This window comes from Ovis canadensis, chromosome 1 (assembly GCF_042477335.2).
Source record: "Ovis canadensis isolate MfBH-ARS-UI-01 breed Bighorn chromosome 1, ARS-UI_OviCan_v2, whole genome shotgun sequence".
Classification (NCBI taxonomy): domain Eukaryota; kingdom Metazoa; phylum Chordata; class Mammalia; order Artiodactyla; family Bovidae; genus Ovis; species Ovis canadensis.
Window position 1 is genome coordinate 238,507,213 of NC_091245.1, and position 27,094 is coordinate 238,534,306.

Below are 27,094 nucleotides of genomic sequence, written 5' to 3' on the forward strand. Positions count from 1 at the left end.
TGCTAGCAACCTGTTCTGTATACAGAGTTACCTGCTCCAAAGATTTAGTCAACCATGCTTCACTGTAATATCAATGAAATAGACCTATATATCCCTGATGTTATTATTGAAGCAACAGACTACAGAATTCTAAAACTCTAAACTGCAAAAAATAAACAGCTTCCTTTCTCTGCTGCTGTTGCTGCTGCTGCTAAGTCGCTTCAGTAGTGTCCGACTCTGTGCGACCCCATAGACGCCAGCCCATCAGGCTACCCCGTCCCTGGGATTCTCCAGGCAAGAACACTGGAGTGGGTTGCCATTTCCTTCTCCAATGCACAAAAGTAAGAAGTGAAAGTGAAGTCGCTCAGTTGTGTCTGACTCTTCACGACCCCATGGACTGCAGCCTTCGAGGCTCCTCTGTCCATGGGATTTTCCAGGCAAGGGTACTGGAGTGGGATTATAACTTCCAAATTATCATATTGTGGTTAGACAGGATGCTCTGATCACAGAATCCATCTACAGGTCTGCAGAATAACCTAGACTTTGGAAAATGAACTTCCTTTTCCCCCATATCACAAGAGATGACACATGAATTTATGGTAGGATAGATTTTTTGTAGTTCTCAACAATTCATTGACAATATTTAAAAATGGACAGATTTCACATATAACTGTTCAAAAGTCCAGAGCATCTGGGAAATAAATCATAAGATCTAGCAATACTGGACACCAGAGCCATCACATTGAGTTGTATACAACCACCCCATAGTCACAAAGGCTATGACATATACGGAGCCACAAAGGGTGTCCAGCGCACAACAGGTACAACCTACCCGGCAAATAATCTTCTAAGGCAACAAAAGGCTGTCTGAACACTGACTGTTCCCTTCAAACTAGGCCTAAGCTCTCCTGCACCTCCCAGACCCCACAGCTTTCTTGCTTCACTTGTTCATATTTCCTGCCTGGCTTTTAAGGTATTTGGGTTTTTATATTTTCTACATTAGATTTCTTTCCTTCCTAGCTGTATGATAAAGTGGTTTGGCAGGAGTATAGATGGGCTATCCATTATAACTTTTTAATGTCATTGTGGCACATAAGTACCTATGAGATTAAAAATACTCTGAAGGAATGAAGGAGGCACTACCTACTTCTATGTGATGACAAAAAGTTAATCTGCAAGCTCTTTAAAACCGGGTTACAAATAATCCTTATTTGATATTGCTATTGCAATAATTACATATTGACTACAAATATAAAAAAAATTTCTGATACAAATTTATCATAAAAAATGTAAACAAATCTTTAAAATTTCAGCATATTTCAATATATTATGGCACATTTTATTTAAATTAACAATGCTTAGTTTCTAGACAGAGAGGTAAGTATGACTCTGATTTATGAAGGTATGTATTGGTTTTCCCTGAGTTGAATTTTACCTAGCATCTTTTGCTCTATCCTATCTACAGACTAAAACCCATTCCATAGAGAGCCTATGGTCATGAATCAGAGTCAGACATGTCATACAATTAATAATTATACTTATTTAGAAAAGTCTTCAGTCATGTGAATGTTGTTGGAGAAACTGAAGCAAAATCTGCTTGATAAAAGAGATTATTTTAGGTTTCTTTAAGTAACATATGGAAGAAGTTAAATTTGTTTTCACTTTTAGATTTTTAAATAAAGAAACTGTCATTTCTAGTAGTAATGTTTCATTTAGTGAAATAAACTGACAAAAATAGTTTTTAATTTATTCAAAAAGATCACAGTAGTTACCTATAATTCCTTGAAACTTTGTCTAGTGATCTGACTATAAAAAAATTGATAGATTATTTATTGGAGACAGCATAAATCCGGGGAGATGGAAATTTATACTAAAGCAAAACAAATTATTTCTGGAAATCTCTGAAAACATACATATGTTGAGAAAAAATTTTTAATTTTATAAAACTTAAAAGAAATGTGACTTTTCCTTCAGAGTACAACAAATACCCAAAGATCAAATGACTTAATTTCTATTCTAAAACGGACAAACTGCAACTTGATAGATACTATTTCATGAGTACAAATATAACCTTATCTGTGGTGCTAAGGCAGGCTATTTCAATTAGTGGAATATTCTATTCTAGTTCACTGAATGTTACTACATATTCTACACATGGATGGCTAGTTTTCAAAGAGGCACTGTATAAAAAGCTGTACTTGGCAGTAAAAACTAATGAGAATATAATTTATTCTCACTATTAAAAAACAAATTATCACATTTCCTCATGGTATTTTGAACCTGCTGCTAAGTCACTTCAGTCATGTCCGACTGTGCGACCCCATAGACAGCAGCCCACCAGGCTCCCCGTCCCTGGGATTCTCCAGGCAAGAACACTGGAGTGGGTTGCCATTTCCTTTTCCAATACATGAAAGTGAAAAGTGAAAGCGAAGTCGCTCAGTCGTGTCCGACTCTTAGCAACTCCATGGACTGCAGCCCACCAGGCTCCTCCGTCCATGGGATTTTCCAGGCAGGAGTATTGGAGTGGGGCGCCATTGCCTTCTCCGATTTTGAACCTAATGCACTGTAAATACTGTTAGCATAGTATAACATACTAATGGGTCTGTATCTTTGACATACACATCTAATCATAAATTTATCAATTTAATTAATAAAAGTATTTTATTAACTGAATCTCTTAACACACGGCAATTTTTAAGAAAGATTAAGAGATGAAGAGGAAATAAGATTAGAGTCTCTGGTTACTTAAATTCTAGATTATAAGGAATGTAATATGTATTGTCTGAAGCAAATGAAGAGTAAGTAAAAATAATAAATTTCCAGGTAATTAAGTGACTGATTAGTTTATGTTTTTAAATTGTAAATCTTTGTGTATAGTTCTAGAGTATGTTTATGTTACTAAGTTGAAATCAACTGAAACCACAAATGTGTAACTCACTTATAAATGTAAACTTCACTGGGTACTTAGGGCTACTTCAATATTAGCTCAGGAGCAAAAACTTTAAGTGATGTATACTGATTGGTACCAATAAGATTGGAACAGAGTCAGTTTTTTATTCTCCACCTTGAAAACAAAAAGGCTGAAAAATAAAAACCAAAACTGAAGTGTCATTTCATATAATTCAAATGAACTCTGGAATCATGAAGGCAAAGGGGTCTTACAGCAGGAAAGGCTCATAAAATAGCTTGACAGACATGTAACGGTGTTGAGGAAAGGAAAAAAAAAAGAGAACTCTATTTCATTTCAAATTACACAAATACAAATAAATATACAAAATATCACTGACTTCTCATCCATTTTTCATTAAGCTAAAACTCTTAGTTTTTAAGGAAAATCATAGGAGAGACCTGAGACAACTTTTCATCTTACCTTTCACCTGCTCTATGGTTAAAAATGACTAGGGGCGTGGCTTATCTGCTCTACCAATAGAAATCTACATGCATTATCAGATTTATTTATTAGCAAACTCAAACGCCTTACCTGGTGGGAGAAATGCTGTATGCTGTTGTAACTGCATGTTGGCTAGAGCCTGTTGGTATTGGAAAATACCAGTGTTAAAGACTGCTGTGGCACCGTTGGTTTTTTCAAGAGCAGGCCTCTTTGGTAATGGGGGAAGTACAGCTTGAGGAATTCCCTGTTTAGTGAGTGAGTATAAAAAACAAATACCAGTAAAAAGAGAAAAAGAAAAAAGAAAAATCAGTTGAAGGCTAAAATTGTTAGGAAGCATGAGCAAGCAAGCAGCAGAGCACTTAACTACCCAAGGGAAAAACATCCAATAAACAAAAATTTAAAGGGGGGAAAAAAAAGGCAAGATAAAAGCTTTAAAGGAAGCATTATTTTTGTTTTGGAGAAAAAAAAACCCCACTAGTATGAGAGCACATGTTATAATGTGTTAAAGTGTTTTAAGTCCCATAATGCTTCAGGCTTTCTGGGAGAAGCCATTGATTTGGGAAAAGAAGAAAAGCTGCACTGCGAGCTCCATGAGGATTGACAAGTATAAGCAATGTTAATAGTTAATCATACGAAGTGACCGAAACTGGTAAAATAAAACCCAGCCCCACTCTGCCCTCCTCCCCAAATCTACCTGAACATGCACATGTCCCAGAGCATGCAAGTTTTTTTTTTTTCTTAAAACACTGAACTATAAATATTAAAAAGGCAATAATTCTATCACTAAAGCCATGCTAACCAAACAGGTACATAAATATACAGTCCAAAAATACATTTTTAATGTCCTTCAAATACTTCATTAGAACATTCTACAATGTAGTTAAACTGAATGTGGGCTGCTGGGTTTTTGGATTCTTTCATTGTACCACATCTGTCCAGGGACTTGTTTACAGTCTTTCCACTAATTTTGTCAGGAAACCACACTCAGTTTTCATTGTACTTTACAACTTTATAACAGAAAAAGGAATATATATTTTTAAATTGATTAAAAAAAAAAAACTTGTATCTACAATAAAGCTACATGCCAAGCTAAAAGGTGAAAGGTCATAGTACCAGGTCAAAGGTTGCCTCGAGGGGTCGCTTCAGTGATTTGACAGCCGACTGAGTCTTAATTAGCAGGCAGCGAGCACATGATGGCAATGGGCCAGTGGGGTTCAAGCGCATTAACATAAACAGCAAGCAGAGGTGCATCATGGGGGCAGCAGTGCATTTTTGGGTAGGTGAGAAAAAACAAATAAAAAAACAAATCATCGGAATGCCATATACAACGAATAACAAGACTAAGCATGCACAATAAAGGCACTACTGAGTTGTTATTGGGAGGATAACTCCTCTTCGTAGTTAATTACAAACAAGATACTCTAACAGAAAAAAAAAAAAAAAGAGAGAGAGTGGAAGGAAGAGAAGAGGAGAGAGTCTGCCTTCTGTATTTTTGCTCAAGTATCCATAAACAAACACAGAAAAGACCTCTCCGTGACTATTTGACTGTGCTACGAAATACCACACAGGGTTCTTTTTCATGAATAATTTAACAATTAAGTCATATATTTATGTTTAAAAAAAAAAGGACAACATTAAAACAGCTAAGCAAAGAACAAAACTGGACTCATTAAAATCAGCTATTAGATCACGTTAAAATTTCCCTTCATTATAGTTTAGTATCTGTTCTAAATGATCCATTTCTAACTTTTCCTTCAGTCCTGCTTTCTCCTCTCTATGTAATGGCACAGGCAAACGTCTCTAGTTTTACAGGTCTGTTTATGCCACAATATAGTTCAAGATAATCTAGATATGCAAACTGCTCAACAACTTGTATGGAAACCTAAAACCAGTTTTGTTGAAGCAATTCTCCTAAATAGTTTCAGATTTTGTTATGGTTAAAGCAAGATAAATGTAGAGAAGAGCCTTGATGTGCAGAAGAACACACCGAAGGAAAACAATGGCTGATTAGATAGCACACAGAAATAAAAGAGGACCAGAAATGGCAGTATCGTTAAACTGAAAAGGAGACAGGTGTTCTGTACAAAGCAGAAATTTCAGAAACCCTATATCCAGAGTAAGACAGAGTATTAAAAATTAGGCCGAGGGTAGGAGCAATCTGAACCATTTGAGGAGTTACCCTCACTTCTCTGAATGGTCACTTCATTACGTATTGTCTGGGATACCTGAACAAACATATCTTCAGCAAAAAAAAAAAAAAAAATTTTAAAAGGTTAATAAATGAATAGCTTGTTGTCAGATACAGCTGTTCACTGTTTTTGTGACCGTCCACAAGGACTGAGCTAAGGTCTCTACTCACCATGGCAGCTGCAGTGGCTGCAGCCTGTGCTGCGGCAGCCTGGTTGACCTGGTATTGGGCAGCCTTGATCTTGGCTTGCAGATGTGCGGGAGGATGGAAGTATTTGCACTTTTCCCGAGAGCATCTCCCTTTGATGTAATCCATACACACGGTGACTGTGTTGTCATTGGTGTCAATCATTGTGCTGTCAGCAGGATGGGCAAACCGACAATCATTTTCTCCTCTGTTGCAATTGCCTCGCTGGTACTCTCGACATACCTATGGGGTCATAAAGTGCACGAAGGTCAGTCAATAGGGACAAGTAGAAACTTTCTCAAGATTTAAAGTGCAGGAGTGGTGACAGAAGGCTACAGGTGAAAGGGGGAAAGAATTCGCAAAGGAACCACAAAATAACTTGAAACCATTGTGTGTGTGTGTGAGTCACTCAGTCGTGTCCGACTCTTTGCGACCCCGTGGACTGTAGCCTGCCAGGCTTCTCTGTCCATGGAATTCTCCAGGCAAGAATACTGGAATGGATTGCCATTCCCTCCTCCAGAGAAACTTCCTGACCCAGGAATCGAACCCTGGTCTCCCTCCTCACAGGCATATTCTTTACCGTTTGAGCTACAGGGAAGTCGTAGTATACTAATTACAGCCCCATTTCAATAAAATGTCCATGAGGAAGAAAATGCACTTAAGATACTGACTATGGTAAAACATCTAATTTAAATAAAGTTGATATACTTATTCATTGTTGTTGTTCAATTGCTTAGTCGTGTCTGACTCTTTAGTGACCCCGTGGACTGTAGCTCACCAGGCTCCTCTGCCCATGGGATTCTCCAGACAAGAGTATTGGAGCAGGTTGCCATTTCCTTCTCCAGGGGATCTTCCCAACCCAGCAACTGAACCCGCAACTCCTACATTGCCGGTGGATTCTTTACTACTGAGCCATCATGGAAGGCCATATTTACTCATTAGGAAACAGGAGGAAATAGTAACTTTGTAGTGAAGAACTCTATAGACACCACGTAACCAAACAAAGTTAATATCACCAGTAATAAAGACATAATGATATCACATATCTACTGATATGATGCACTGAAAAAAGGTTACAACATCACATTTGTTGTATTATTGCTGAGAACGCATAACCTGAATTTAATCATGACAATACATTAAACAAACTAAAATGGTAGGATGTTTTACAAAATGACTCATCAGTACTCTCCCAAAGTGTCAAGGTCATGAAAGACAAAGAAAGACTGAGATACTGTTATAGACTGAACAATCCTGAGTCAGAGGAAGGATATCGGTAGGACAATGGGTGAAATTTGATTAAGGTCTGTAGATTGGTTAATAGCAGCATATCAATGTTAATTTTCTGGTTTTGTAAGCGGTAACATGGTTATGTAACCTGTCAATATTTAGATAAGCTGGGTGAAGGAGATGTAGGAACTCAGTTCTATTTTTGCAAATTTTATGCTAATCAGAAATAATTTAAAAGTTAAAGTGTAAAAAGTAAAATGATAGCTTTTTTGTAAAATGTTTCTAAGAGCTATATTTTTTATCATTAGTTATTCACCGGGTAGTGAATGTAAAGCAGATGGAAAAGGATTAGTTTTTGTTATCTGTTTGTTTTATATCTATTAATTTTGGATAGGGTCCCTGGAGAAAAGGTGAAAATGGATTATTTTACATCCATTTGCTTGATTCAGACCTCTTACTATTAAAGGTTGTTGGGGATTTCCCAGGTGGCACAGTGGTAAAGAATCTGCCTGCCAATTTAGGAGATGTGGGTTTAATTCGTGGGTCGGGAAGATCCCCTGGAGTAGGAAGTGGCAACCCACTCCTGTATTCTTGCTGGAAAATTCCATGGACAGAGGAGCCTGGTGGGCTACAGTCCGTGGGGTCTCAAAGAGTTGGATGCATCAGCACATACTTCATAGCTTGTCAAGGTGCTTGCTCTTTTTAAAAAGTTGCCAGCACTTTCATTCAGGAAAATTTGACCTTTTTACCACAAGAGGGCCACCTAAACACAGAAAGTCCTTTTGATATTTTTATGCTCATATTACTTCATGCTTTAAGGATGTTTCCTTTTTGTTTTTCACAAATCTTTTACAAACGGAACAGATACAGTCCCTGAACACTCTATTTTGGAATTCATGAAGAAAAAAAAAACAAGGCAAACTCTGCTATGATTTAAAAAACAAAGATTTTCTTGGATTTAAGTACATAAAACGATTTCATTCAATTCTAGGTGTTTCCTCCTTTTATATACATATGCCATTATTGAGGAAAATGATTCCTTTTAAAAAGGCCTCTATAATTTGTATCATGCTACACATTAAAAAAGAGCATCTTGTACCATTTAGAAACCTCAAGCTAAAGCAATGCATCCTATCTACATAGCCAAGTCAACTCTACTCATCACTCCAATTTATATAATTTTAAAAAATTATTAAATAATTACTCTGTGCCAGATACTCTGAGAAATATTGGGAGTAAAAGATGACTTAGAAAGCTACAAAAGATGCTACTTTTTTATCATTACATTTATCTTTTTGAATAGAAGAAAACAAGGATATCGAAGAGTTTATAATTTGAAAAGGAAAAGTGGTTAAGCTGTTTTCCGGAATTCTTGTCCTCCACTCTCACTGAGCATGCAATCAAGCTGTGCTGCTTTCTAAACCACAAATCCCCACTTACTAAATTAGACTTCTCAAAGTACGAGGAGATTTTAAATATGGATTAAGAACTTTTCATGTAGATATGTAAAACTTATGCATAAGCAAAAAGGCCAGTTTTCTGTTTAAAAAATCTATGTCAATTCAGCCTCATCCAACAGTAAACTGTTGTTCGGACACTACTGCTATTAGCTTTTCAGTAATTTTTACTTTCTCGAATATGCTCACAAAGAATCTAGTGGCAGCTGAACCAACACTCTCCCAATTTCTCTTACTCTCTGCCACAATGACAAGAAATAACATCTAAAGGTAGTCTATCTGCAGGAGCCTGAATATCAAAGATTTGTTATTTTCCAAAAGCAATTACGCCAGTGTTTGTGCCAGAAATTTAAGCATCAGTCCCCCCAAATAAAACCTGAATGCTGGGCTGATTTTGACTTTTTATTTCTCTGTCTGTCTTAATGTTCTTTTTATTTTCAGGAATATGAACTAACCGTCAGGTTGCATAAAGATGGTCATTCTAAGACCTCTTCTGTTCCCTGTCCATTTGCTTTATACCTATGTATATGTGTGTTTTGTATAAGTTAGTATGTGTGTTTTGTATAAGCTAATAACTGGTTTAGTACAATTTTGTACTCTTTATAGTCTTGCAAGATTCATTTAGGGAGAATTCTAAAAAACACTTAAGCAGAGTTGATAACTAGCAGTCAGCTTAGAATCTTGTCCTAAAGTGACTGTTTCACTTTTTTTGTTTTTAATCCAGCTTAATGTTTCTCCTGACAAGAGAAACAGAGTAGAAGAACGACACTGAAATAGCTTTTCTCCAATTATTCTTGCCTTTGAAAAAATATAAAGAAGAAACAGAAAATCTCTTGTGTAAACTTGTACTTGTGCGAGCCGCAAGGTCAGAAGGGCTAAAGAATGCTGCCAAACTTTAGATGTACATCTGGCTTATTGGAGACCTATCTCAACAGAACAAACCTCCCACAGCTTTTCACCCAGGTTTTTCTCTAATAATCAACACATCTCATTTCTAAATAAAATTTTTCATTAAAAATAAAATGAGATCTGTTTCTTGACTGATGAATATGAGTTTGGCCTGGTTTCTCTGATAAACTCGAGAAACTGTAGGGTGTGCTGCTCTCTCAAAGAAATGTCTTAGTCTGGTACTGCATTTGCAAATTCTAGTTGACAGACAAAATTTCAACAAATTTAACCATCCAACTCAAATCAGGATAAGAAAGTTGCACAATTTACCGTATAGAGAATTTGTAACAAAGAAGATTAAATTCGAAAATCCTAACAATGTTATGGCCCTTTTTGCTATTCCCATCTAATTTTCTGCACTAATGTATTTTTTAAATAGCTGTAATTAGAGTGTGGTTATTACTTGGTGATCTGTTATTGCCTGCTGATGTATGTAAACATTCTTTTTGCCATTTTACTAAATAGTGTCCACAGTGATTATTTTTGCTGACTGAATCAAATTCCATCAAATAGGTATGTACAGTATAAGTAACTCTTTCAGAGAACATCTAGATTATTTCCAATATTTCCATACTACAAATAATGTTGCAAAGGCTATCTTCAAGACCACACCAAAAAAACCATTCTATAAGGATGAATATGTAGAAATGGTATTAGTGGGTCAACAAATAAAACTACTTTTACAGTTTGATAAGTGGTTTAAAACCTAGATGAAAATAATTCCATCTACTAGCTAATAACCTTCAATCAAAAAGGATGTTTGTAAGTGTTAACATAAGATTTGCTTTGGAAATCACATAAGTTTTGTAAACTTTCATACAAAAAGGCTAAGAAATTACTTTCACAGTAAAAATCATCACTTCGATAAAAATATTTACTGAAAACATTAAAGTAGTAAACTTCATTTCCAGAAAAACATCTTTGGCTAATAAACTTTAAATAATCAAAAGGAAAAGCAATTAGAAAAACTTCCTAAGGAAATCTATGTTAATTCTACATAAACCTTCTTTGTTAATTAAATAGCAGTGGTAGTATGCAAAGAGGACAGAGTCTGAAAACAGAAATTTTGAGTTCTATCTAGTATTTATATTTACTAGTTACGGAATCATGAATACTGAAAAAATAATACATAGATAGCTTACAACATACTATACAAATCTGGTTAAAATAAACAATTCTGTTATGTGATCTCAATTTTTTATAAACATGACAAACATATTTCAAATCGGTCAAAATAATAATAGGTTGCAAGAAATGAAAGCATTAGTCACTCAGCTGTGTCTGACTCTTTTGCAACCCGATGGACCACAGCCTGCTAGGCTCCTCTGTCCATGGGATTTCCCAGGCAAGAATTCTGGAGTGGGTTACCATTTCCTCCTCCAAGGGATTTTCCCGACCCAGGGATCAAACCCACGTCTCCTGCACAGGCAGGTGGGGATTTTTTTTAACTACCACTGAGCCACCAGGAAAGCCCAATTGAAGTCTAATGACTAATATTAAGGAGCTTAGTCAAAGATACATATATACCTGTTGTTCAACAGTTAAGTATCATGTCATGGATGTTTTATTTTCTATTAAATTTGAGCTAACACACATTTTAAAACATAAATACTGAATAATCAATTATTTTATCAAAGAATCCATAGCATTATAGGTCATGAATATACAAATATGAAGAAATTATCTATGTTTCAAAAAGAATTCAAATATCCATAGCTTAAAAGTGTGATGATTAGGGGAAATGATCTTAGTTAATTGCTTGTATAATTACATTCCCATGATAAATATCTAATGATGTGATATCTAGTTTCAGTTTGTTACCAGATAACTGAACAAACTTGGTCTATCTGAATCTCATTTTTTGAAAAATGAAGAAAAAGACATCTATAATGCTACTCTAGAGGGTTTCTGCTAAGATCATCTGGGACTTTTCTTTGAAATCTGAAAGGTGAAATCCATCATTACTGCCATTAGCCAGTGAAGACAAGCACATTTCTATAGATAATATAGCTAAGAATTTGTCATTTGATTTCAAGGAACTTAAAAATCAAATCTGAATATATCAGAATGACCAACTAAAGAAACAACTTGTAACCATATCGTCTCCAAAGCAAAACTCAAACTAATTACAGACATCACAGACTAGGAATTTTAAATGGGAACATGAATTCACCATTTTAGAGTCTTATTACACTACATTATTCATCCATTCTAAAATCTTATTACAATTATTTTTTTAATTTAAACTTCATAGAACCATGTGCATTAAACTCTTAATATTTCTTGGTGATTTTCTAAAGAAATTAGAATATCACAGAAGCAGTAGCTAAATACTCGAGACAAAAACACAAAAGTAAAGTAATTCTATCAATAAGCCTTTCTTGTATTATTAAAAGCATTTGCTTTTCTAATCTCATTTTGAAATGAGTGTCATTTATATGCAGTAGATCATGACAAATCCATTAAATGCCTATAATGCTGTCATGGAGGCATCCTTTCACCATCACTTAAATGCACATTTAGCTTTAAATGCTTTTTTTGTGTGTGTAGTCAGTAGGTATCATATGTTTTTATACCTAAATGAAAAAGAGCCACTAGACTCTTCTGTATCAGTAAGTAGTGGAAGCATTCAGTATCCAGTGGCCTGAATTAAAAACTCATGTCATGATTGCCTCAGTAGAATAAAACTTTCAGCAAATGAATACATTATTTTGAAACAACTCCAACTGAAAATATCAGAAGCTGAGTAGTTTGCCCACCTTTGCTGGAATATATCATATAGACTATTAATATAAAAATAATATAGTTAACCTAATGGCAATCTAATGTCTACATCAGCATATGAAATATGTGGCCACTGGTTTGTTCTCTGTTTTATTAATGCTGTTATGTGGTATAAATTGCCCCCCAAAATCATCATTGTTTTTTTTTAACATATTTCATTATGCTGTACCACGTTGTTCCCAGCAACTTCACAAAATACAGAATACTAAATGCATTTGAGGAGACAGATTTTTAATCCAGAATCACAAGTAACTACATGAGGTAAATGATAAAAAAGTTAATACTTAAATAACAGGTGCTCACATCCCCTGGACAGTATTTTATAAACCATTTGCATTTAGAATCACCCAGATCATCTGTGAAAAGAATTTGAGAGCCCCACTGGAGACCCACCAAATCAGTCTGTGGGGATGAGGGCCCACATTTAAAAACAATTTTTTATGTTTTAATTTTTGGTTGTGCCTTGTGGCTTGCAGGATCTTAGTTCCCTGAGCAGGAATTAAACCTGCACTCTCCTCAGTGAAAGCCCATGTCCTAACCACTGGACCTCCAGAGAATTCCCTGGCTTTTCATTTTTAACAATCATCCCAAGTGATTCTAATCACATTAAAGCTTGAAAACTATTGCTCTAGGATTAGGGGCATGAACAAGATGCCATATTTTGTAGTTGGAATGTTCAAAATGTAAACATGTTCCCAAGGATAATGCTAACAATGTTAAAAATGTGTCTTGTTTTATCTCCTCTGGTAGATTACCCTAAACTCTGAATAAGGGCATGGATTAATTAACTGATTAACTAGTTGACTGAGTCATTTATTCCTTCATTGAACAAGTTACTAGGCCATCATTTATGAGCTTGGCACTATTCTGGGGGACCTTTTATTGTTATAAAACAGTAGGCAACCTTTTGATGCCTCAAGATATTCCTCACAACAGTTTTTACTTGAAATATGGTCAACAGTTCTTCATTGGATATTGCTGAATAAAGGAGAGAATAAATGCACTCATGGACTCTTTTTGCACCATAAAAAAAGTATTGTGTATCTTGAAAATAAACAATTTCCTTAATTACCAACTCTTTGTAGTAAAGCAGATATGACTAAAAACCTCAGTCCTTTCTAGTACATACAGATTTTAACAATTTGTTAAAATAATCATTGAAAATAACCGCCACTCAGAAATTACACAAAGGCACCCCAAGATCACAAAATGGAATTTTTTAAAAGACTCATTTCAGTGACCAATATTTAAGAGGTTTGCTCCTCTTTAGAGAAAACTGATTTTACACCATAGAGAGTACACAGCTGCAAAGTCTTTTAAAAGACATCCAACAAAGAATGGATAATATGGATAGTGATAGAAAACTTATGCATGTGTGGATATATACACACACGCACACATAAATAACCTTTTCAATAATTTGTGGTTGGCATTAAATGCAGGAAAATGATCTAAATTTCACCTTACTGTAGGTGGTCATAGAGATTATCTGGTATAATCCCCTAGGTTAATATGTGTGAAATATGACACTTAGGGGGAAAAAACCTTGACCTATGCTTACTCACTTAATTAGCAACATCACCAACACTAATCTTTGGGTTCCTCTTTTTCCATTTTTTGTAGTTTCAACATTTTTTGTAGCATCACATTGGGTGCTATATGTTAGTTTTTCTAAACAAAAGAATCAGAAGGATGATAATCTATGCTATTTTTTAACTTCTTCATTTCCTATTTTGTAGTAAAAAGAGAAAAGGAAGTGGCAAGAAGAACTGGCCAGTATTTTAACTGATTCAAAATTTGTTTACCTCAAAAATAACTCAAAAATTCTAAAATGTACTTGGGAGTTCCATGAGTTAAAAATCAAGCACAGATTTAAATCCCAAACAACTAAATGTGTAAATAAGTGTTGGCACTTACTGCCCTGTCTCTTAGACCCCCAGGATATGGTGTAATGAGCATGAGAGGGAAGAGCCTGAAGACAGGAATGTGTAAAGTCACAATGTCAAGGAGAAAGACGTGCCCCTTAGCATCACACTGCAATATCCTAACAGGCTTAACTGTGACACTGAAGCAGATCCTGTGAATGAGAATAAGATAGGAAGCTGCCCTACTATCAGGCATTGAGATAAGTGGAATTCAGGTTAAAAGGAAATGACAGTCATTACAACAGGAGCCATTTGTTGTGACTACTAGAAAGGAAGACAGAAAAAAATACTTGCAGTAGCTCCTTGCAAAAGAGAAACAAAACCAAATGAAAGACGGAAGTCTTCATTTTAACTAAACATCATGCAGAATATAACCAATTACAGTCTACCTAAAATTGTGGAAGAATTAGTTTAAAAGAGTTCTGAATACACAATCAGCCTTTTAAAAGGTTCCTTGAAAGAGATTTAAATAGAGACAATCTCAGTTTTAATCTCCTATTAAAAATTAATTCAATCAAGTTAATCTCAGACTGTCTGTTTGGTTCCCATTAAACAATCAAGAACCTTAAGATATGCTTCTGAAAGGTTGGGGGGGGGGGCGGGATTCGCATATTGAGCATCTAATAATTTTTAAATATTTAAAACTTCCTAAATTTGCTCCTAAATTTCTCTGCAAATAGCATTAGTTATTAATGAGCAAGAAAAACTATGCAATGACAAACCACCCACAAGTCAAGGTTTTATCTCTAGCACACGGCAGGGTCCTTGGTTCACAGAGGGCACGCAATCAGGTCTCAACATCCTTCCTGAGTCCTCCTTATGGAACTCCTATAAGTAGGAGCTTTTTCCAACATGTTCAATGAAAGGTTAAAAATAAGCCTAAAACAAACAAAAACTCTAAAGGGAACATACAAGCCCAAATTTCCTGCTCTTGTTTGTACCATCACTTTATGGGAAGGGGAGTAATAACAGTGTTTAAAATTCTGATATCATGCCCCACCAAAAGATCCTACCCATGTGACCTTGAATAAATCACATATCTCTCTCAAGTTTATTGCCTTGTTAAATGGAGTTAACGATAGTATCTTTCTCATAAGATTGCTTTGAACATTAAATGTGTGTTGCACATGGAGGGATAATGCTAGGGCTGGTAGAGAGTAAATATCCAATAATTATCAACTATTGCTACTACCATCAGAAAGGTGGTGGCAGTTAATAAGTACTCTGAAATCTGAGATCCTTTGTAATGCATGCAATGAAACTTAATCAACAGAAAGTGGTACTTATTAAATAAATTTCTGCTAAATTGATAAATTATTAGTGTCAATTATGTTCACACAATGGCTTTGTTTTGCCATTCTCTTGTAATTAAGACATGCAAAACTTCTAGTACTAAATATTGCCTCATCCTAACCAGGGAAAAGAGGAAAAGCTCATTTTTTCTGTATTTGGATACCAAAGCCAGATTTGAGAGCTTCAGTGTACAGTAATGCTGCCATTTTTCCCATTTAGAGTTTACCAAGTCCACTAATTTACAGTCAAGTTGAAATTCTCAACTACTTCAATATAAGATTATATCTTTAATTTCTTTTTCAAGCAGCAATAGCAAAGCACATACATCAGATTATCCTTGACTCGAAGACAGAGTATCACCCAATTTGCAATTAAAAATTTATCAGCGCATTTCACAAACAACGGTGCCTTGTCATTCCTGCTGAAACATTGTGAGGGTTATGAGGAAACTTACAATAAAAATTATTTAAACACTTTGTATGTAGTAACTTAATAACAAGTTCATGAGAACAAGTATCAGGGGATTGACAGAATTTGTTAATAGCAACAGTAACAAGAAACATTTAGGAAGCTAAGTCTAACTCTTTGAGATAAAATTGTTCCTTCATTTTGAAGATAAGAAAACTGAGTCGGAACCAAGTAAAAAGCAGTCTGATCCCAGGGTCCAAGTTCTTGCCCACTTTTCTACATATGGATGTTGTGGCTTCTATAAATGTTACTTTCATGAAATGTAGCATATCCATATTCTAGCAAAATGCTCCAAACACTGAACCAAAATCTCTAAATTATCTTTTAACCTTTATAGCCACTGAAGAAATAAAAAAACAAAGAGCACACTATGAATTTTAGAATGGAATACATAAAAATACCCATGACTCCTACCTCAAGTCTGTCTGTCCGCATTAATTTCTGTGCAGCAGCTGCAGCAGCTGCAGGTACAGGGACCCCAGGGTTCCCTGTAACCAACATTGGTGCAGTCGGTAAGATCTCCGCTGGAACCAGGCTTGGGGAAACAGGTCCCAGGTAGGGATTAAAGGCTGCTGATGCATTGGTAGCTAAGCTTGGTGCAACTGAAAACATTGGCTGAAAAATAAAATATAAGGTAAAATTTAATAGGCAGGTCTTGGTTCAAAGTCAATATCCTACATTATATATCTATCCTCCTTCCATGCATCCATCCATCTTTCCATGCATCCACCCATCCTTCCATGCATCCATCCTTCCATGCATCCATCCAAAATCCATTCTTCCTCTGCTCCCTTCCTCCCTCCCTCTCCCTCTCTCCACTTAACTGTACATTTATTAATTCTCATTTAGATTAAGAATGTTTCTTAAATCAGCATTCATCAAATCTACGTTTCTCTAAAATATAATGGGTAATTTATCTGGGAAATTTTCCACTAGGATTTTGAAGCCTGGGGTCTACAATACTTGCAATTGCTTTTTGAAAAATAGCTCAACCATTCAATACAGAAACTTCTTGTAGTTAGCTAAACTCCACCTTTGTCCTGATTTAATCCTAGATACTTGTCTAAGAAAATACATTTCATAATTGCTATGTCAGATGTACTTGAAAGATTTGTTTACAACTGTTAACAGGTTGCAAGTGTCTTATTATCTAGAATAAATAAAGCAGAACTCCCAGTGGATAACAGAGTCTCACAGTCAAAGTAAACTGTGAATAAATCTCAGGATATATGAAAGGTGATGATGACACCATTTCTTTTGAGCACATAAGATAAAGTACTTGGCATATGTATTTGTTGCACGTTTTCCTGGGGAAATAGATGTTCCACCAGCTTCTTATTCCTTTGTGAGAGACTTTACAACAGATTCAGCTTACTATGAATGAAGTCTGAAAAGAATACTCTTAAAGAAGTACATTATGATTGTTCAAGGAAATACACATAGTAACACTGAATAAATGCTATAAGATAGAATTTTCTGCCAAAAATGCTTTCATGAATATACGAGGATGGTTTCCATTTGTTGATATGAAAATCTGTATGTCAGGAGATATATCTGTTCTTGAGTAAAATTAAATAATTTACCTTAAATTTACTTTAACAATGTGCTTTTTCATTTTTCAAAGCATAACCTAACACAATTTTCCACCTTACTGGTGGTATATTTTCAACTTCCTAAGTCAATGGAGTTTTTATTCTTGATGTTTAATCTATGTGAAATAATAATGTTTGTTTCAAAAACACAAAAACAAATGGACAAAATGGATCCTATTCTTTAAGGTAATATTCAACAGTTTGTCATCTTTAACCTGCAGTAAGGAACAGAATCATAGAAAGTTTTTTTTAGAAAGAAAGGGACATGAGAATATAGATAATTCTTCCCTCTGATAGGAATAAGAAGTCAGATGATCCAAGAGTTTACTTAGTATTCAAGGGAGTTTTACAGAATACAGTTGTATGCAATCAAGATGTATATGTTACAGAAATAATTTTTATAACTCAGAAATATCTTAAAAAATAAAATAAACTCTTTATCTAATTTGGCTCTGACTCATCCTGTATTTAGAAGAATAACACAGAATTCAAGTATTCCTTTTTTCTTAAGGCAGTGGTTCTCAATTATGGGTGATTGTATCTCACAGGGAATATTTTGCAACAGCAGGGGATATTTTTGGTTGCACAGCTGGGGGGCACTATTGCATCTAATGAGGAGAGGCAAATAATGCTGGTAAGTATCCTACATCACATAGAAAAGCCCCTCATAACACAGACTCATCCGTCCTAAATGTCAATAGTGCTGAGGTTGAAAATCTGACAGCCTTCCTTTGATGTCACAAACTGTTTTAGGACATGTTTGCAGTTATCATATACAGTCTTAAGCACAAGATCGTGTAATAGAGAAAAGTTAATACAACTTTTGATTCACTTGGGAGAAGAAAAAGTATATCATAGAGTCCACAGACACTTTCAAATTAAAATAATTATGCCTCCCAATGTGTTGGTCTGAACGCCATGGTGAGCTGCCCTGTCAGGTTGATGGCTCTTGATGAAACAGCCTAAAGTAACACTTTTAGTTCCCAGTTCCATCTCTGCCTAAGGCAGCTACCCACTGACAACACAAAACTGCGGGGGTCCCAGATATTAACAATCAATAACCTGCCAGAAATGGGGGCCCAATCTCTCAAGTCCATCAACAGCTACTTATTCATATAGCAGTTGATTTGATGTTGCTCCACTGACTATCGGCTGCCAAGGCAGCAGAAAGACAAGAGTTTACCTGTACAATAAATACATGTTCAACTTGGGTCTCTATTCAGAATTATTCAGATTAAACTTATACCATTACATACTATCAAATGCAATGTGTGACATTTTCAGCCACATGCAGACCAGCAATATAATTTTTCTCTTAAATATTTAAGAATTATAAGTAATTTAGCATAGTAGACTAAAAAACTAGTTTAGAATATGGAGAACAGAAGTCAGTCAATATTAATTCTTGCCATGAATTAATATGCACTTCCAGAGAGGGTATTTTAAATGTAAACTTCAAAAAGTAATTGAGATGTTTATGTCACTTTGCACAATCTACTAAAATTATTTAGAAGCAGAGGTCAAATTGGCAAACTTATCTAGAGGGAAGAAAGCATTCTTAAAAATTTTAAGAAAATAAGGTCAGTGGCCAATAAAATTCAGCTTTGTTAAATATCATTGAATAAAACAAATTTATAATCTGCAACACATATAAAATAGCAGTTCCATGTTACAGATAAAAGAATACTTTCATTGGATAAAAATACTGATCTTACTAACTGGCAACAATTTTTCCACTGGATTGTCTCTATAGAGTTGTCACATGAATTGACTTTCTGACAATTCAGCAAATGTTAAGAACTTTAGGGCACTGTCCCCAGGTAAAATCAGTAGCAGCTTTCAAAATTCTAAAACATTAACTATGCAGAAATCATTGTCTCAAATTGCTCCCTCTCCAGATAAGTAGCATTATTTGCTAAACAGGCAGACAATAAATAATAATAGCTCTATACTTTGAAATTTGATTCCAAAAGCTGCCCCAAAAACATCCCCATCAAGCGCAACATCCCTTCATTTCTTCTGAGCTTTTGTAAATTCGTTATGTCTCTTCTTCGAGGAGCACCCTGCTGGAAGTAGTCATTGCTGGCCCCATCAGAGGGCCCTAATTAGACTAGTGAAGCTCCTGAACTGTGGCACTGCCAGTTCTCTATTACAAAAGCCATCCTGCAGAGTTCAGCAGAATCGCAAAAACTGATATTAATGCAATGCTATTATAAAGTAGCATCCTATTTTCTCCTAAGTATCCACAGAAAAATGTATAATTATGTAACTGGTGCATTTGATCCTGACTACATCCTTGTAATAATGATTTACAGATATCTTTGTTCCCAGAAGGCATAAGGAAGGTTGCTTTATGATTGCCTTTTTTGCCAGTGAACACCCTCAGCAGAGAAAAACAAACTGCAATCTTACTAATGCTGGTGCATTTATAGGCTAATCATTTGTTTGTTTTAAATGAGACATTTGATTCCATTAAAGGTAATCAGGCTTTATTATGAATGAAAACATTATTCAATTTCACTTTAGGACCCTAGTTAAATGTGTGCAAACATGATTATTACAATAATTCTATTTATTGTGTGCCAGGTATTGTGCTAAGCGCTTTACCTGTGTTATTATATTTAATCCTCATAACAGTAGAAAATAAATTCCTTGGAGCAAACAAAAGCAAAACCTCTATTGCTTTTATGTCAAGGAGGAGGGGAGACACATTTAGTTCACTATTAAGCTCCAAGAACTGAAAATGACGTCTGGTATACAATAGGCATTCAGTAAGTACACACTGAATAATAATTTGAGTGAAAGAAAGGTGAATAAATTACAGCCTTATCAATTGGATATTATTAGTTCCATTTAGCAAATAAGGAAAAAGTTTCACTGAGACTATGTGCATATGGCCACAAATGAGTGCATGAAGACCTATGATTTGCACATCAGTGTTTGATTCCAGGTGGTTCTAAAACCAGTGGTTCTCAGCGTTGGCTGTCCAACAGAATCACCTGGACAACCTGAAGCCCAGAATACCCTGGTTAAATAAACTCTCCATTCATCAGAATTTTCTAGGCAACAGTATTTTTTTAAGCTTCTGGGGAAGTCCAATTCCATATACTATGCAGCCTTCTACTATTTAAAAACAGAAATGGGTCCAGTTTTCAGATTCTATATGAGGCCTCTAAGAACACATGTTTCCTTATGGCTCCCTGCTTTTGAACATGGGTTTCCTTCCACAACAGAGGCTGATCCTGCCAAGCCCAAATCCTTAATAACTAATTAGGCTTCAAGAATCAGGACTCTTTCTCTTGGTGTTTGTCCTGATTCATCCACAGCTCCAACTATGAAAGGTATTTTCCTTCCCTCAGTTCCTATGTAACTCTTCATCACTAGACTCCAGTACTGATCACTAAGTGTTTCCTTAACCATCTCTTCTACCTGGGCTCTCAGAGTGCAGTCACGCACTGTGCTTTGTCCACTAATATATCCAGCACTTGGCATCTACACAGGTCTCTACAAATATTTGCTTAACAAATATATTTATGGATTTGCTGTTTTTCTCTGCCACAAAAACAAATACATTAAATATTTTCTAGTACACATATCTGAAAGTTTAAAAAGATTTATTGTTATTTTCTCCCAATCTCAATTTTTAATCATTAATTTATTTACTATGCTTGTTTAAAATTTATTTTCAATTGTCACTTTTTTAATATACTGAACTAAGCTTCATTAACATACTGTTACCAAGTTATAATCTTACAAATATCATGGGGGTCCTAATTTATTTTATTTTAAACACTGTAATGTTTGCTATTTTTAATAAAATGGAGGGAGTATATAAAATAGATAATACATAATCAGTATGTTCTGGGATACAGAACACAAATTTTAAGTCAATAGTTTTCTAGATTTTATGGTTATGTGTGCGTGTATCTGTGAAGATCAAACTTTTAAGCAGGGAAAAACAAAGCTTTTAAAAAAATTAACAGCTCACAATCAAGGTGTACAAAGCCATGTTTCTGGGTAGGTACAACCCTGTACAAAAGCTATAAACAGTCTCTGTAAACAATTATTTTGCATATAAAAAGAGCCAAAAGCTATGGGAATTATCAACAAATTCACATCACAGTGTATTTTTTTCTAAGAAGGTAGCACATGATTGGAATAAAATGAGAAATATTGTTTTAAACTCCGCTTCTAGACTGACTTGCTGACTGGGCAAATCATACGACCACTTCCTTTATTCTGAATTTCACATTATCCTTCAAGCGAGTTCTCCTGAAGTAATAAATACTTAAAAGAGCAGACTCACTTCTAGTCCTCCACACAGAAAGGTATTAACAAACACGGGCTGGTAGCTAAGATTCAGGGCCCATTCTCAAGCTGCCTGAAGAAGCAGAGGCTCCTTGACAGCATCAGGCAGTAAGACGGGCAGGTTGGATGCAGTGAGACTCAGGGTGACTGACCCAGAAACATTTTACCAGAAGTACTTGGGGATAAAGCAGCCTTATCTCAACCACTAGTTGGATAATCTAGAAAGTAAAGCACTAAAAAACAATTTAAGAATTTCCAGGTGTTCCTGGAAGTGTGACAAATGACAACTTTAAAGCTTTCAGCAACCAACTGACCAGAAATGCTTGGACATGAAGTGACAGCAAAGGCAAAGTTCTGATGTCAGGAGCAGCACAGGAGCTTCTAAGACTTTAGCTAAATCCAGTAACTCTGAATTCTTCTGTCCCTAAGAAGCAATAGTTAGAACTGAACATGGAACAACAGACTGGTTCCAAATTGGAAAAGAAATACATCAAGGCTGTATACTGTCACCCTGCTTATTCAACTTATATGCAGAGTACATCATACACCATGCCAGGCTGGATGAAGCAAAAGCTGGAATCAAGACTGCTGGGAGAAATATCAATAACCTCAGATATGTAGGTGATACCACCCTTATGGAAGAAAGTGAAGAACTAAAGAGGCTCTTGATGAAAGTGAAAGAGGAGAGTGAAAAGGTTGACTTAAAACTCAACATTCAGAAAACTAAGATCATGGCATCTGGCCCCATCACTTCATGACAAACAGAGAAACAATGGAAACGGTGACAGACTTTATTTTCTTGGGCTCCAAAATCACTGTAGATGGTGACTACAGCGATGAAATTAAGATGCTTGCTCCTTGGAAAAGCTATGACCAACCTAGACAGCATATTAAAAAGCAGAGACATTACTTTGCCAACTAAGGTCCATCTAGTCAAGGCTATGGTTTTTCCAGTAGTCATGTATGGATGTGAGAGTTGGACTATAAATAAAGCTGAGCACCGAAGAATTGATGCTTTTGAACTGTGGTGTTGGAGAAGGCTCTTGGGAGATCCAACCAACTGATCCTAAAAGAAATCAGTTCTGAACATTCATTGGAAGGACTGATGTTGAAGCTGAAACTCCAATACTTTGGCCATCTGATGCAAAGAACTGACTCACTGGAAAAGACCATGATGCTGGGCAAGATTGAAGGCAGGAGGAGAACGGGACGACAGAAGATAAAATGGTTGGATGGCATCACTGACTTGATGGATACGAATTTGAGTAAGTTCTGGGAGTTGGTGATGGACAGGGAGGCCTGGTATGCTGCAGTCCATGGGGTCAAAAGGAGTTGGACATGACTGAGCATTTAAACTGAACTGAACTGAGATTACTTTGAATTCATGAAATGCATAGGGATTTCGACATGAGTTTTGCAGTTCTAAGTGGCCAGTGTGTGTACCTTCAGGGCAGCTACCATAGGAAATTATGGATAGTCAAGGACAACCTTTGGGTACACAGGGAAAGGCATCAGAGCGGGCATTGCTAGAGGGCATCTAGAGCTCAGTTCAGTTCAGTTCAGTTCAGTCGCTCAGTCATGTCCGATCTCAGCTACAGTCCCTCAAAACACTGCTGATGCAGACCTTTTCAAGGGCAATGCCAAGAACCTAAAATTGACAGAATTTCTGAAAATCATCTCTCTGGGATGGACCAAAGAAATATTAAGAGAGGCTTCCAAGTTGTGAAACCCTAGGTGCAATCTATTTTTGGCTACTTAGCAATTTATTGTTAGATTACCTTGTATCAGAGAGTGCATGACAAAGTAATAGTATTTTTTAAAATACTGTGTGTGTGTTAGTTACTCAGTCATGTTCAACTCTTTGTCACTCTATGGACTGTAGCCTGCCAGGCTTCTCTGTCCATTTTTTAAATCTACTTTAAAAGTATTACTTAGACTTAAAAAAAAATCCAAAATTATTATTTTTTAATTTGGATAATTAAATTCTCTAGGTCCTCTATTTATCTTCAAAAATCATACAACAAACTATTTGCATTTATATTAGTGATTGAGAAATGACAATACAATTGTTGGATGATTTACTATGATAAATTTAAGGAAGTAGACACACAGATTCAATTACTTATTTTCAACTACTTATTTTCTTATCTTATGAAATGGGAATAATTATATAGTTGGTAGGACTTTGCAAGTAATATGTCTAATTAAACTTTTCACTATATGTTGAAGAAAGTCAGGGATTTGTAATGAATCAACCAAAGACCCAAAGTTGGTTACACGTCTGCACTTAGTGTTTCTACAGCAGGGATGCCAGAACCTGAACAGTCTGGGTGAAAATCGTGGCCCTCCTACTCACTAGCTATGTAACTTGGGCAAACTAGTAAATCTCTGAACCCCTGAGTCTTCATCTCTAAAGCTGGATAATATTCCCTACCTTATAGTATGGTTGTGAGGATTTATGATACAGAAAGTGCTGAACTCCTTAAATGCCCTCAGAGTACTGTAATTACTACCCCCCCTCCCCCCCCGCAATGTTATGTTCTCTTTCTGATTCATGGTTTGGCACATTTCACTACAACATAATCAAGTCCATGAAAAGAAGAAACTCTCCTATAAATCCCACCATTTCCAAGATCGTCTCGTGTCCTGGAGATCTTAAATTTATAGACCTAGTTCTCGCAAACTTTGTGAGAAAATGAGAAACTAAACTCAGAGGCATGCTAGCTATTTCCTGGTCCCCACAGTACTCTCATGAAGTCCCTGACTACCCCATTCTATGCTACAGTCTCTATAACTGGACTGTGTTCTGGTTCCGTTACAGTTCCTTTGGCGTCTGGGGTAGGTAAACTACTGTGAATTTCTGTTTTTCCCATGTTTGGGAAACTCGTTCCTTCACTAGTCCTTTCACTTATTAGCAATCTTTTAAAATCTCTGCTACGTGTCAGGAATAACACTAAATGCTTATGAATTTGATTAGACCTTCATAGCTCCCTCTTCTTTTCATGTTTCCTCCAGTTATGGTTTGGGGGTCACACTGGTTGGCCATAGAGAACTAAGATGCTTTACCTAATTGACTAAAAACCCTGCCACTACTTAAGCTATTCCTGATACTGCCTAGGTTACAAATCTGCTCACAGTATTATCTCCTGATATCACCACTCTGCGGGATGGATCCAAATTGATACCATATCTTTGTATACCACCATCTATTCTAATGGCCATCTTCTTTTGAGTGGCAACCTCTTTCCATATTTCCTAACCTTCCAGCCCTGTTGTAATTCCTGTTTGTAGGCTCAGCACTAAAATTCCAGAAAGCAACTGGTTATGACCCTCTCATTATTTCTGAATCTCCATATCATTATCTTCATCAAAACATGGCTTGCTACAAGAACGATCAAAGAGTCTCAGGTGGGGTTTTGAAAGCAATTTTCCTGGAGTAAAGCCTTCTCTACAGTCATTAAAAGCCCAAATGTTTCAAAATTGAATAATTAAAATGACTTCTATACTCATTACAAAAACGTCACTCTGAATGGAGTCTATTTAGACTATGATCTCAGGATGCCTTTAGCAGAAGGATAATTCCACATTCAAATCTAGTCATATCAAGGAAAACTAACAAAATCTGAATGGGCTCACAACTAATAAAAATAAATGCTTTGTCTAAGCAGAGAATTTTCCAACAAAAACACCACAAAATGAGGTAATTTTTCTGGTTTCAGAAATCTGCAATTTAGTGATCTCATAAGCAACACATATTTTGTTAACAGTATTTCAAAGATAGGAGCAGAAATTCTGTTTAGAGTTTGTCACAGGATTACGCATATGATGACCCTGAAATGGCCTTGAGAGTAAAACTCAAGGACTGTATCAGGAGACGAGCCAATACTTCACAGTGAGGGGCTCCCTGCCACGACCTGTCCTTGTCGTTTGGGAACCACACTTGCTGATGTCAGAGGTGCTCCAGGACACTGAGAGGGAGGAGCCTGCCAGTAAGCAATCCTTAAATGTTTAAGTAGAACAAAGTATCTCACACCAAGGAAAGATCTTATATCAATTAAAGCAGCAGCCACGCCAAGGATTTATCACATCTTTGAAACCATGTGAGAGTCAAGTATAAGAGAACTCTTGTCCTATATTTTACGCTACAAAGAAAGAGAAGACTTTTTTTAAACCAAATGGAAATCTTCATGCTATCCCCACACAGACATGTGAAATTAACAGATGTCACAAAAACAAATTTAAGATATCATATTGTTAACTGAGTTCCCAATAATGGAAAAAAAAATATATCAAGTGAAAACAGAATTATAACATTCTCTCACCTCAACTGTATAGTATTGATAATTGGTATCACTGCCGATTGGATTTGGAGATCCCTCCCACCTCGAAATGCAATCCCCCCCTCTTTTTTGGAATGATTGGTTCATTAAGTTCTAAGAGAGAATAATAATTACATTGAGTTCAGGTGTTAAAATTTATTAGGAAAAAAAATTAGTTAGCACACATGCTACAGTTGCCATATCAGAAAAACGTGGGTCTTCACGTTTCTAGGACCCCATAATATTGCATATTAAGTCAGTGACAGCAATATTCCAATTATTGCAAATTTCAACATGCATTTAAATACAAAATTACTATATCAAAATTAATACCAAAACATCTTTTGAAACTTAGTTATGATATTAATCTCTTAACATTTTTGTGGATAAGTGTGAGTAAAGGTTATAAAAGTCATATGTCACATATACCCTCCCCCCCAAATTCAAACAAAAAAATAAATAAATGTGCTCAGAATCATAGGTTATCTACCTACACTGTTCAGTAAACATTAAATCTGTGTGACCACCTAGAGTTTATAAAATTTAGCTTTTTTCCCTAAAAAGTCCATGGAGTTTCTGCCTCTCCTGATTAGTTCTCTGATGAGACTTCCAGATCTATGATATGGATTCACCACTGTCAGAATTTTCCTAGCATCTGTAACTACCAAATAGTTTCAATTCATAGTAAGTTTAAAAGAATAACGAAGGCTCCTTTTCAAGAAAGAACTATATAGATTCTCTTTAATGAGAGAGGGAAGGGAAACACTTACTCAAAATTAAAGATGATTTACACCGATTTTCAAAATGACTATTAGTGTTAAAAAGGTAGCCTGAAAATGCACCTAGACTATACTGATGAGTTTAATGGTCATTTTTAAAAAGACCATTACACATCTGCAAGTCACAGGATTTAATTTGAAGAGAATTTGAGGGGTTAAACATTCTGTCATGTCAATTTTCACATGATTTAGCCAGAAGATGAGTAACTTTATCGTGTAAAAATTGTTCCTAGGGAAATTGTTTCCA

General features: G+C 35.8%; 1 protein-coding gene across 50 annotated transcripts in view; it reads right to left on the minus strand.

Moving 5' to 3' along the window:
* MBNL1 (muscleblind like splicing regulator 1) overlaps positions 1 to 27,094 on the minus strand; it is a 218,475-nt gene that overhangs the window by 13,365 nt on the left and 178,016 nt on the right. For 16 of the 50 annotated variants that reach the window (XM_069562448.1, XM_069562412.1, XM_069562596.1 and 13 more), the window contains 4 exons: positions 16,264 to 16,464; positions 5,730 to 5,987; positions 4,484 to 4,537; positions 3,461 to 3,614 (listed from right to left, as the gene is read on the minus strand). In XM_069562448.1, coding sequence (XP_069418549.1) covers positions 3,461 to 3,614; positions 4,484 to 4,537; positions 5,730 to 5,987; positions 16,264 to 16,464 — 667 coding nt within the window. Of the gene's footprint in view, positions 1 to 3,460; positions 3,615 to 4,483; positions 4,538 to 5,729; positions 5,988 to 16,263; positions 16,465 to 26,071; positions 26,183 to 27,094 lie in introns of all 50 variants that reach the window. The other 34 variants (XM_069562621.1, XM_069562491.1, XM_069562546.1 and 31 more) reach the window with 4 other exon arrangements.